Below are 13,957 nucleotides of genomic sequence, written 5' to 3'. Positions count from 1 at the left end.
CCGTGAAAGGAGAGGAGAGCCAAAGGTGGTGGTGAACATTGAAATCTCCAAGAATGGAGATTTCAGAGAAAGGAGAAATGGACAGAATGTGTTCCATCGTAGAAGTAAGATAGTCGAAGAATTTTTGATAGTCAGTAGAATTAGGGGATAAGTAAACAGCACAGATATATTTAGTCAGAGAATGACAGGAAAGCCGAAGCCAGAGAGTGGAGAATTCAGAAGAATCAAGTTCAGGAACACGAGAGCAAGATAAGTCGTTGCATATGTATACACAACAGCCACCTTTGGCTTTGAAATGAGTATAGAGAAAGTAGGAGGATACAGAAAAGGGTTTGCTGTCAGTTGCCTCAGACAGCTGAGTCTCCGTTAGAAAAAGAAGGTGAGGTTTAGAGGAGGAGAGGTGGTGCTCAACAGAGCGAAAGTTAGATGAAAGGCCGCGAATGTTGCAGAAATGAAGAAGAAGAGAGTCAGACAGTGGTTCCAGGCACCTCGAGTCGTCACCGGGAGAGGGGCAGATGGCGGGGGCATTTATGGTCCCCCCCCCTGGGGACTCCGAGGCTGGGTGAATCAACGCCATTTTTGGTTAATTTTGAATAGAAGTGTAGTGTGTACTGTGCATGTAGTTTGGTGAAGATAGATAGAGAAATTTGTACTGGAGAGCATGCTGGTCTACTCTCTGTGTAACTGAGACACTGAAAAAGTTCAGCAAAGGGGGATGGTCAGGAACTAGTCCTGAGGGCTGATGAAACGGGAGCTCCAGCACTCCCTATCATCAGCTTTCCATCCACCTCGGGAGTACTGCCCTGCTCGACTGGTGCTACAGTCTACTCCTCCTAAAGCCTCCCTGTTCTTCTCCAACTAATTTCTCTGTTCTTTCTCTAACTCTGTCAATAAGTATCCTACCATACACTTTTCCTATTATACTAAGAAGACAAATGCCCCTGTGATTACCACACACTTCTTTTTCCCCTTTTCCTTTGTACAAGGGAATAATTATACCTGACTTCCAATCCTCCGGGACTCTACCTTCCTCCTAGGCCAATCTGCACATCTTCCACATCCATTCTACTACTATCTCTCCCCCATGCTTCAGCATTTCACCACACACTCCATCAATTCCTGGGGCTTTCCCCGATTTAACTTTCTTCATTGCTTCCACAACTTCTATCCTACTGATTTCTACCTGTCTTCTCACCTCCCTCCTTCTCCCAGCCATTCCCCAGCCACTTATACTCGCATTACTTTCATCCTCTATGTTCAACAATTCCTTAAAGTGTTCTCTCCATCTGCTCACTTTTTCCCCCTTCTCCACTAGTAATCTACCATTTTTATCTTTCACTCCCCTGCTAACTTCACTTCCACCCTGTCTTACTCTTTTCACCACTTTTCGGAACATTTTCTTACAGTCCCTCCACTTTACACTCAAATTCCTTCCAAATTCCTCATCCACTCTCTTCTTACTCTCTCTCTTACTAATCTTTTCACCTCTCTCTTTCTCTCTACATATAACTCTCTTTTCCGCCTCTCAACTTCTTCCACGCCCCTATTTCTCATCCATTCATTGTATGCTTTCTTCTTTTGTGCCACAGCCTGTTTCCCCTCTTCAGTCCACCACGCTGTTCCTTGCACCCCCCCCTCCGTCTTTTCCTTCCACACACCACATCACATGCTGCACACATTTCTTCTGTAAATATCCTACACACACCTTCCACATCTCCCATCTGCTCCAATTCATATTTGCCCAATCGTTCCTCCACTTCTCTCTTATACTCTGCCTTTTTCTCATCCTCTTGTAACCTTTCCACTCTCCTTGCAACTACTCCTTCCTCTCGTCTTTCCCTTCTTCTATTCCTCCATCTTACTTGAATTCTAATTCTGGCCACCACCAACTAGTGGTCAGAAAGTCCACTCCCCCAACCTGTATAAACTCTTGCATCCATTACACATCTTCGCATCCTTTCATCCACACACACATAATCAATCATTGCCTTCCTTTCATTCAGTTCACCACCCACCCTTCTCATCACTCGCCATGTATACCTGTGGATCATTTTATGCCTGAAAAGGGTATTGGCTATCACCAACCCCCTCCCAGCATAAATGTCCACTAACGCACTCCCATTCTCATCTATCTCAGCAGGCACACCCCACTCACCAACTATTCCATCCACCTTCACATTCCCAACTTTACCATTCATATCACCAATCAAAAACACTCTCTCATGCCTTCCAAACTTTTCCATGCACACTTCTACATTTGTCCAGAACTCTTCTCTCACTCTTCTAGCACGATCTTGCGTTGGCGCATCCACACACACAATCGCCCACATTTGTATTCCAACTTTCAACTTTACCCACACAATCCTTGACCCAACTGATCCATACTGTCTTATGCTCCTCTTCCATCTTTTACTCACAACTATACACGCTCTTTCTTTTGCTCTCTCATTCTCACCTACTCCTGCACATATACCCCATCCATACTCCCATTCTCTCACACTTTCTCCTCTCCATTTTGTTTCAGTTATTTCACATACATCTACTTTCGCACCCTCAAGCACCTGGACAATCTCTCTCTCTCTTTCACCTCATCATTCGCTCCCCTTACATTCCACGTTCCGATAACCATGTCCTTTGTCCGGTCCTTGGTCGTCATCGTTTGGTCAGTCCTTGTCCGAGGCTTATTGTTTGTTTTTTTAGTTGTTTTCCGGGGAGGGGCACTAACCCTCCGCCAACCCTTTTAGTCGCCTTTTACGACAAGCAGGGATGCTGGGGGAGTATTCTTGAAAACCCCCCCTACCCCCAAGGGTCATGAATAATAATAATAATAATAATAATAATAATAATAATAATAATAATGAATGATAATATTAAACAATTGAAAACAACATTGTTTTAACAACAACAACAACAACAACTCTACTACTACTACTACTACTACTACTACTACTACTAATAATAATAATAATAATAATAATGATAATAATAATAATAATAATAAAATAACAATAATCATCACCATCATCATCACCAGTATCATCGTCACCATCACCATCATCATCATCATCATCATCATCATCATCATAACAAAGAATGATAATAAAAACAATAAAAACTATACTGTTCCAACAATAACAAAAACAAAAACAACAACAACAACAACAACTACTACTACTACTACTACTACTAGTACTACTACATCTACTACTAGTAATAATAATAATAATAATAATAATAATAAGAAGAAGAAGAAGAAGAAGAACAACAACAACAACAACTACTACTACTACTACTACTAGTACTACTACATCTACTACTAGTAATAATAATAATAATAATAATAATAATAATAAGAAGAAGAAGAAGAAGAAGAACAACAACAACAACAACAACTACTACTACTACTACTACTAGTACTACTACATCTACTACTAGTAATAATAATAATAATAATAATAATAATAATAAGAAGAAGAAGAACAACAACAACAACAACAACAACAATAACACTAAGGATAATAATAATAAAAACTAAAACACCGTAAAAGTGTCCAAGGACAGTTTTGATAAAAAAGCTCTTGCCACAGCCATCTAATATACTATAGCAGTAGCCGTGTGTGTGTGTGTGTGTGTGTGTGTGTGTGTGTGTGTGTGTGTGTGTGTGTGTGTGTGTTTTGGGCAGCCGAAACTACACATTCAAATCGCACCAAAATTGGCACAAAAATCGCAAAAAATTCGCTGATGTGAAAAAACTTGGTCTCATCATGATTGAAAAACTTTTACTATATTTAATGAGCGATCACATTTTGCCCAAAAACGGCGCTCCTGGTGCCCGGTATAGGATCTCCGTAGAATTTTTTGCCCACAGGTACAACTAAAGTATTTCGGACTTGCGTTCGGACAACTTGGGTTCCATTCCCGAAGCTGCAAATAACACGATCATTTGGTTAGCTGCAAAAAATCCAAGTGACAACGTTACACTAGAACAGCACATAAACGCGAGAGCCCTCTGCAGGAGCAAGTGCGAGGGACCCGAAGGGCCCACGAGCACTTGTTGCCTACTGTAGTCGCGGAGCGCGACTCTGAGGTTATTTTTATCGTGCCCTGGCATCTTACCATTCAAAAGTGCGTCTTATTTCGTGAACAATATGAGACGCATGTGATTCGTGTATAACATGTTCGTGTATAATAATATTTGTGTATAATATATTCGGTCATAATAATATGATTCGTATATAGTATGATACGAAACCTGACGCTCTTTGGAATGGTAGGTTGCCAGGGTACGATAAGGACAACCTCAGAGTCGTGCGCCGCGACTATAGAAGCCTAATTAAAATGAGACCCTAAGGTCAAGGTCACTATCTTGTGCATGTCACCTTAGGTCATCAGTGTCTACAGGACCACCAAGTTTGGTGGCTGTAGCTTTAATCCCTCATGGATAATTAGCTGACATCCTGAATATCGGTAAAAGTACCAATTTTTGACCCCAGGCGATCCCACAATAATCAATCAACTGGAACCATACTCCCTTCCGGCCTGCGTCCGCCTGAAGGTACTTTGTAGTAAAATGTCAGTGTCCCAGCTGAAGCGGTTCTCGAGACAGCATGGCTGACTTTTCTGTGTTGCAGATAATATCCCAAGACCCGGTTGAGGGACTGCCACCATAGTTGGCCAAAAGAAACCCACAGCTGTGCCATTATGCTGACCACATTGGAAGGCTGTACGCTTTTTATAGTATGTAAGAATATTATATATTCCCACAGCCATGTGGGAAGCTTTAATAACATTAACATCAATAATAATAATAATAATAATAATAATAATAATAATAACAATAATAATAATAACCAATGATTAAAAAGAGTTCTGTGTTTCAAAAATAAAATAAAATATTAACAGTAGGAAAGGAAAGAAAGTTGAGAGAAAGAAAAAACAGCAATGAAGGGAGGAAGAGAAACAAAACATGGGTGGAAGAAAGCAGGGAACAAAGAGACGAAGAGAGAGGGAGTGAAAAGGGTTGAAAATGAGGAGAGAAAGGGAAGGAGAGAAAAGGTAGGAGTAAGGGGAGAGGTGATAGAGATTAAAATTGGAGAGAGAGAGAGAGAGAGAGAGAGAGAGAGAGAGAGAGAGAGAGAGAGAGAGAGAGAGAGAGAATGAAATAAATTCCGGCATTATATCTTTCTGCGGGATGCAATTTCTTCAGGATTTTCTTGGTTGGATGGAGCGTGTTCAGGATTTAGGTCACCGCGGTTATTTAGTCAGCCCGCTATTGTTTTGTCAGCGCTGGCTAGTGTTTTTATTTTCTTTTTTCTTAGAGGGCTAGTGCATAGGAACCGGCTTTTGTTTTGATATTGCTTTTCCATACACTATTGTTTTTTCCTATGGTTATTAATTGTCTTTGGCTATTGTTTTGAAATCTAGATACTGTTTTGTCATGTGGCTATTGTTTTGTCATGTGGCTGTTGTTTTGTCATGTGGCTATTGTTTTGTCATGTGGCTGTTGTTTTGTCATGTGGCTATTGTTTTGTCATGTGGCTATTGTCTTTGGTTATTGTTTTGTCATGTGGCTATTGTTTTGTCATGTGGCTATTGTCTTTGGTTATTGTTTTGTCATGTGGCTATTGTCTTTGGTTATTGTTTTGTCATGTGGCTATTGTTTTGAAAGCTAGATAATGTTTTGTCATGTGGCTACTGTTTTGTCATGTGGCTATTGTTTTATCATGTGGCTGTTGTTTTGTCATCTGGCTATTGTCTTTGGTTATTGTTTTGTCTTCTGGCTATTATTTTGTCTTCTGGCTATTGTTTTGTCTTCTGGCTATTGTTTTGTCATCTGGCTATTGTCTTTGGCTATTGTTTTGTCTTCTGGCTATTGTTTTGTCTTCTGGCTATTGTTTTGTCTTCTGGCTATTGTTTTGTCTTCTGGTTATTGTTTTGTCTTCTGGCTATTGTTTTGTCTTCTGGTTATTGTTTTGTCTTCTGGCTATTGTTTTGTCTTCTGGCAATTATTTTGTCATGTGGCTATTATTTTGTCATGTGGCTATTGTTTTGTCATGTGGCTATTGTTTTGTCATGTGGCTATTGTTTTGTCATGTGGCTATTGTTTTGTCTTCTGGCTATTGTTTTGTCTTCTGGCTATTGTTTTGTCTTCTGGCTATTGTTTTGTCATGTGGCTATTGTTTTGTCATGTGGCTATTGTTTTGTCATGTGGTTATTGTTTTGTCATGTGGCTATTGTTTTGTCATGTGGCTATTAATTGTCTTTGGCTATTGTTTTGTCATCTGGCTATTAATTGTCTTTGGCTATTGTTTTGTCATGTGGCTATTGTTTTGTCATGTGGTTATTGTTTTGTCATGTGGCTATTGTTTTGTCTTCTGGCTATTGTTTTGTCATGTGGCTATTGTTTTGTCTTCTGGCTATTGTTTTGTCATGTGGCTATTAATTGTCTTTGGCTAATGTTTTGTTGTCTGGCTGTTGTTTTGTGCTACCTCTTTGCCATCCGGGTATTGTTTTGCTATGGGCTGTTGTTTTGTCACGAGCTATTGTTTTTTAGTGAGCTAGTGTTTTGATAGCACACTACTGTCTTAGCTATTGTTTTATTTTCAGGGTACTATTGATGCAGGGTAGAGTCTAGTGTTTGCAAATGTACACCGATTGTTTTGTCAGTGCGCTCTATTGTTTTTATGAGAGAGAGAGAGAGAGAGAGAGAGAAGAGAGAAACCTGTACTGTACACAGGAAAAATCACCCAATATATTACCAATATGCCGGGAATCGAACCCGGGACTCTCAGGTGAGAGCCAGGCAGCATACCACTACACCACGACCAGGTAAAAATAACTCACGTTGTCATAATCTTGTAACCAATGTCCCTCCGCCCCCACTGTGGGCCTGAAGAGGGTGAGTTAACCCCCTGGCACTCGGGCAAGTAGATGCTTTTAATCTATCCCAAGCACTTACGGCAAGTCAGAATGAAGAGAGAAACCTGTACTGTACACAGGAAACCATCCAATATATTACCAATATGCCGGGAATCGAACCCGGGACTCAGGTGAGATTGTGACAATGTGAGATAACTTTTACCTGGTCGTGGTGAAGTGGTATGCTACCTGGCTCTCACCTGAGAGTCCAGGGTTCGATTCCCGGCATATTGCTAATACACTGGAAGAGAGAGAGAGAGAGAGAGAGAGAGAGACCCATGAGAAAGTACTCCAATGAACCATGACCTGAAAAACACCAATTTAAAATGCTTGTTCTAGCATGGCTACATCCAAGCCGGGAAAACCTACCTATCTACCTACCTACTTACCTACCTACCTACTTACCTACTTACCTACCTACCTACTTACCTACCTACCTACCTTCTAACCTGCATACCTACTTCACTGAATTTAGGAGGCTAATGGAGGGAAGGAAAGAATGTGAAAGAGGAGGGAATTTTTGGAGTGAATTCGAGTGGGGAGGAAAGATTGGAGGAAATATGAGAACGGAGGAAAGAGATTGGGGTGATTCTCTCTCTCTCTCTCTCTCTCTCTCTCTCTCTCTCTCTCTCAGTAGCTACAGTTAACACTATTACATACACAAGCACATCATCATCAACACACACACACACACACACACACACACACACACACACACACACACACACACACACACACACACAGCTACACAATATTGATCACCAGTATGTAGAATGGCTTATATCGCCTCTAAGAACACCTTCATGATAGAGAGGGTTGCCTTTTGCTTTTTGCCTTTTGATTTTTTACTTCTGAGTTTGGCTTTTTGTAGCATATTCCATGTAGCTCAAAAACAGAAAAAGACAGTGCTATGACTCTATATTCCAATGACAGCACTTCCTCTTGACTAGCATCATATTTAAATGTTAATTTGTTACAACTACTCAGCATTCAAGATGGAGAGATGGCAGTTTTAGGCCAAGTTAAAGTAAAATGGGTATTGTTATGCATACGCCCCTCAGCTCCCTCCCTATCAACTGAAAGGGGGATGGTGGACTACAGGAAAGGGTAGCTTCAGCCTGTAGTGCACGGGGATTACAACTGCTGTAACAACGTCTGGCACACACACACACACACACACACACACACACACACACACACACACACACACACACACACACACACACGCACACACACACACACACACACATCCCCCTCCCCCACCACCCCACACCCAGCCTCCCTCACCAATCAGGTATATTTACCTCAGCGGGTGGGTCAGATCTGAGGACGGGGGTAATCTGTTCCACATGGCATCCCACTCGACTGTTTGACTAATTTGGGATTCGGGGTCACGGGGATGGGAAATCTGACCTGACCTGGGATCTCTGGGGTCAATTTGGAGTCACATATACAGCTGGAAACACATGAACGTGGTACAGCATCAGAGTGCAGCAGTGTTCTGGCATTTGGTACACTTGACAACCTTGACAGAATCACGTGTTGGTGCCACTGACTTGAATAAACTATCTACTGCCAGACGCCTTAATCCCGTAAAGGGTGGCCACAAATAAATCGCCGCCACGTTGCCCTGTACTCTGCCATTTAGCTGCCTTCCCTCCATCTCACACTCCCCTCTCTCATATATCTCTCTTACTCCATCCCATATTCTTGGTCTCCCCCTTCCCCTCTCCCCCTCCACCTCACTCACATACTCTCTTCTAGTCAGTCTCTCATTCTCCAACCTCTCCACATGCGCACACCATATCCTCTCTCTTACCTCTCTTTCCACTCCATCCCTTCATCTCATCCTTGGCCTACCCCTTTCCCCTCTCCCCCTCCACGTCTCACACATACTCTCTTCTAGTCAGTCTCTCATTCTGCAGCCTCTCCACACGGCCAATCTTATACAAGCTAACATTCCTAATCTATCTCTAATAATCCATCCAATCATACGGCTTGAGAATCCAATCCTGAATCCACTATAGCTGAGCCTGAAATTCTCTCTCTCTCTCTCTCTCTCTCTCTCTCTCTCTCTCTCTCTCTCTCTCTCTCTCTCTCTCATAAACGGCATACCTAGAATTTCTCATCTTTCCCCAATAATCCTTTTAATCTTACAGCCCTGAGATTCCAAAATTGAATTCAAAATCGCCAACGTAATCTTTCTTTTACCGCCATGAGAATCCAAAACTGAATCCAAAACTGCTCACGTAATTCTTTCAGTCTTAAGGGCATGGGAATCTAATATTGAATTCAAGATCACTTCCGCAATTCTTCCAGTGTTTCGGCCAGAATCCGGAACTGAATCCAAAATCGCTACCCATCTTGCTAATTTGCCTGCCATCGACCTCCAATGGCCAATACCCGGGTGAATTTCCATGAGATGTTTGCTAAGTGCAGCGAGAGGTGGTGGTAATTGAGGCAGCGAGAATTATTGGCTAGTGACTGGCCTAATTCAGTGGCAGGCAGGCCTGGTGTGATTACCTGATTGGGTTATTATTGGCATTATTAGTACTGTTATTATTATTATCATTATTATTATTATTATTATTATTATTATTATTATTATTATTATTATTATTATTACCCTTATCATTATTATTATTATTATTATTATTATTATTATTATTTCCTTGCTTTCGGTGGTCTCTGGATTTGTTCTTGCTCTTTTGCATATTTGCTTTTGCGATTCTTCCTTTTTGTTTTCACTGCAGTCTTTCACTCACTCGCTCACTCTACTTATTCACTCTCCACCTCCTCTCTCTCTCTCTCTCTCTCTCTCTCTCTCTCTCTCTCTCTCTCTCTTTCGAAATCCAAACCTCACAGACACTTGAGCTCAGATTAGGTGTTGGGGAGAGAGAGAGAGAGAGAGAGAGAGAGAGAAACTGAGACACAATGATGTGAAAATCTGTGACAGAGGCGACATTGGTTAAAACTCTCTCTCTCTCTCTCTCTCTCTCTCTCTCTCTCTGGCTTTTAGACCTTTTTTTTTTTTTTACTTTTCGTGTTCTATTCCGAATGTTGGTTAGGTAAAATGTGGGCATATTGGAGTGTGTGTGTGTGTGTAATTCACCGGGTCGGTCAGGATCACTTGATGGTCGTGATCGTCAGCTTTTACCCTCCCGGAAGTGAGCTGAGAGCTCATATAGTCCGATCTAAGGGCAAGGCTGTGACCTTCACACACGCACACACCCGTCCCCTTGCTCAAGGGGGACAGTAACCACCCACTTCGTCAGTGAAACTTTTCGCAACCTGAGCGAGGCGCGAACTCCCGTCCACCAGTTGGCAAGCGAGAGCGTTACCACTGCACCAGCGAGCGGTATGTGTGTGTGTGTGTGTGTGTGTGTGTGTGTGTGTGTGTGTGTGTGTGTGTGTGTGTGTGTAAGAGAGAGAGAGAGAGAGAGAGAGAGAGAGAGAGAGAAAGAGAGAGAGGGGGGGGAGAGGTAAGGTGGTTTGAGGTTGGGTACGTAGAGGTGAGGTAGGAAGAGGTAAGGTGGATAGATGTAAGATAGGAAGAGGTAAGGTGGGAAGAGGTAAGGTAGGAAGAGAGGTAAGGTGGATAGAGGTAAGGAACGAAGAGGTAAGGTAGGAAGAGAGGTAAGGTGGGAAGAGGTAAGGTGGGAAGAGCTAAGGTAGGAAGAGAGGTAAGGTGGGAAGAGGTAAGGTGGAAAGAGGTAAGATGGATAGAGGTAAGGAGGGAAGAGGTAAGGTAGGAAGACGTAAGGTGGGAAGAGGTAAAGTGGGAAGAGGTAAGGTGGGATGCGTCACAGTGGTGAGAGGCAAGGTGGGAGGAGGTAAGGTGGAGAGAGGTAAGGTGGGAAGAGGTAAGGTGGGAAGAGGTAAGGTGGGAAGAGGTAAGGTGGGAAGAGGTAAGGTGGGAAGAGGTAAGGTGGAGAGAGGTAAGGTGGGAAGAGGTAAGGTGGGAAGAGGTAAGGTGGGAAGAGGTAAGGTGGAGAGAGGTAAGGTGGATAGAGGTAAGGTAGGAAGAGGTAAGGTGGATAGAGGTAAGGTGGGAAGAGGTAAGGTGGATAGAGGTAAGGTGGGAAGAGGTAAGGTGGATAGAGGTAAGGAGGCAAGAGGTAAGGTGGGATGCGGCACAGTGGTGAGAGGCAAGGTGGGAAGAGGTAAGGTGGAGAGAGGTACTGTGAGAAGAGGTAAGATGGATAGAGGTAAGGAAGGAAGAGGGAAGGTGGAGAGAGGTACTGTGAGAAGAGGTGAGATGGATAGAGGTAAGGAGGCAAGAGGTCATGTGGGAAGAGGTAAGAAGGGAAGAGGGAAGGTGATGAGAGGTAAGGTGGTGAGAGGTTATGGATGAACTGGAGATGGCAAGAAATAATTAGAAGACGAAATAATGTAGGTAGGTAGGTAAGTAGGTAGGTAGGTAGGTAGACGGATAAGTAGGTATAGGTCAGTATTTAGCCAGGTAGGCAGTGACAACGACAGGGAGAGATGGATTAGGAGAGGTACGGAGATAAGGAGTGAAGATGTACGGGACTAAAGGAGAGAGGGTGAGAGACGGCAGGCAAGATGGTGATTAAGATATCATCACCATCATCATCATCATCATCATCATCACCATCACTTTCATTATCATCACCATCATCATCACCATCATCATCATCATCATTATCATCATCACCATCACTTTCATTATCATCACCATCATCATCACCATCATCATCATCATCATTATCATCACCATCATCAACCTTATCATCATCAGTATTATCATCATCATTGCTGTGATCACAATTATAGTAATCGTCATTATTCTAATCAGTTCCTCTTCTTACTAATGAGTTGGTTGTGACCCAGAAGCAAAGAATACAACACACATACACACACACACACACACACACACACACACACACACACACACACACACACACACACACACACACACGCAGCAGCTTCCAGAACTCGGCCACTTTTCCATGCCAAGTCCCTGCATGAGGCAAGTTACATGCATCATCCTGGGAAAAAAAACCTGAGCCTCGAGAGTTGGTGGTATGGCCGTGGTGGGAAAAAAATAACAACATGGCTATTACTATAAACTTGTTGTGTAAAAGTGGCTTAGAGGACCATGCTGTGTTATACGGAACTGGGAGGAGGGCAAGGTCTGGTCTGGTGTGGTCTGGTGTGGTCTGGTTTGGTCTGGTCTGGTCTGGTTTGGTTTGGTTTGGTCTGGTCTGGTCTGGTGTGGTCTGATCTAGTTTGGTTTGGTCTGGTCTGGTCTGGTCTGGTTTGATCTGGTCTGGTCTGGTCTGGTCTGGTCTGGTTTGGTTTGGTCTGGTCTGGTTTGGTCTGGTCTGATCTGGTCTGGTTTGGTCTGGTCTGGTTTGGTCTGGTCTGGTTTGGTCTGGTCTGGTTTGGTCTGGTCTGGTTTGGTCTGGTTTGGTTTGGTCTGGTCTGGTTTGGTTTGGTCCGGTCTGGTCTGGTCTAGTTTGGTTTGGTTTGGTTTGGTTTGGTCTTGTCTGGTTTCATCTGGTCTGGTTTGGTTTGGTTTGGTTTGGTTTGGTCTGGTCTGGTCTGGTTTGGTCTGGTCTGGCTTGGTTTGGTCCGGTCTGGTCTGGTCTGATTTGGTCTGGTCTGGTTAGTTTCGGAAAAGATCACGTTATATTGTTAGGTCTGGTTTGCTTCAGAAAGGGTAGGTTAGGTTAGATTTGTTGTTAGTTCAGACTCTGGTAGACTTAATTAGCTTGGGAAACAGAAAAGACTAACTTAAGAGTATGTTCGGCTGTCTAAAGTTAGGCAAAGTTAGACTGGGTTAAGTTATATTTTATTTTTCAAGGAAAAAAAAGAACTGCAGTAAGTTAGATTATCATTTATTTAGCTATGTTCTGTGGTCATTTTTAATTAGGTATGATTAGAAACTGGCTAGGATAACTTACGGCACCTTAAATTAGGTTACTTTAAATTAGATCACCTCAAATTAGGGCACCTTAAATTAAGACACCTTAAAGTGGGGAACTTAGATTACAGCACCTTAAATTAGAGCATCTTAAAATAAGGCTCCTTAAGTTACAGCACCTTAAATTATGGCACCTTATGCGTACCTTAAATTAGGACACCTTAAATTTTGGGCACCATATATTATGGCACCATATATTATGGCACCTTACATTTGGGCACCTTAAATTAGGGCAATGTCTTAGGAACTAGCTAAGCCTGTGTCGCTTTGTCTAGCAAAAGTTAGTGTTGGTTAGAAACATTAAAAAGCTTGTCTGTTCGGTGTGAACAATGACACAAAGGATCGTATTTTCATTGGTTAAAAAAGCTCCCTAACTCATTATCTATCTATCATCCAATCCTACGTTGCCCCATGAGAAGCGTAGAAGCCCGGGGCTAGGCAAGTTGGTCCTGACATTTAAGATGAGAGTGATCAGCCTCTCTCATCCCTGAGTGGCATTACGTGAGCAATAACCCCAACCATCCTTTGGATATAAACCTTCACTGGCTCAATCCGATTGGAGCGCCGCAACTACCCACTAAACCACCAGGCACCATAATTTGGTTACATGTTTACCACCCAGCGTCGTAAATGGTTTCCTGGTGTACAAGAAACCATTCGGCTTCTCACTCAGTGTAGAGTCACCCACAGGCTGAATGAAGAGGAAAGAATGAAGGAAAGAAAGACAAAAGAGGGAGTGTAAGGTCACCTGTAGGCAGAAAGACGAGGAAAGAATGAAGTAAAGAAAGATGAGGAAGGAAGGAAAGGAGGAAGGAGAGGAAAGGGCAGATACCCGAGAGCAGCACTACATCGAATGAGTGGATGGTGAGCTCCTCCACCTACCACAAAGCTCCCTAACACCTTTTCATTGACGATTTATTTTTAGATATAGCTGGATAATAATCTTTTGTACATTACCAAGGCAGAGTGTGGCGATATTGGGAGGATTTAGCAACACAGAGGACAGTAAGGTGTAATGAACAAAATAAATCATTTTTTTTTTTTAAATAACAGAACAGACGAAGGAAAAACAAATGAGTAAAAAAAAAA

General features: G+C 42.6%; 1 protein-coding gene across 1 annotated transcript in view; it reads right to left on the bottom strand.

Moving 5' to 3' along the window:
• Positions 1–8,269, bottom strand: part of LOC145391921 (uncharacterized) — a 216,960-nt gene extending 208,691 nt beyond the window's left edge. Inside the window, exon 1 of the mRNA XM_080266412.1 lies at positions 8,223–8,269. Coding sequence (XP_080122538.1) covers positions 8,223–8,269 — 47 coding nt within the window. The remainder of the gene's footprint in view (positions 1–8,222) is intronic.
• Positions 8,270–13,957: the final 5,688 nt, after the last annotated feature.

This window comes from Coenobita brevimanus, chromosome 20, assembly GCF_032717465.1.
Source record: "Coenobita brevimanus isolate Jiangsu-jjx chromosome 20, ASM3271746v2, whole genome shotgun sequence".
Classification (NCBI taxonomy): Eukaryota; Metazoa; Arthropoda; class Malacostraca; order Decapoda; family Coenobitidae; genus Coenobita; species Coenobita brevimanus.
The sequence above is the reverse complement of the archived record's forward strand: the minus strand, read 5'-3'. Positions and strand labels throughout refer to the sequence as shown.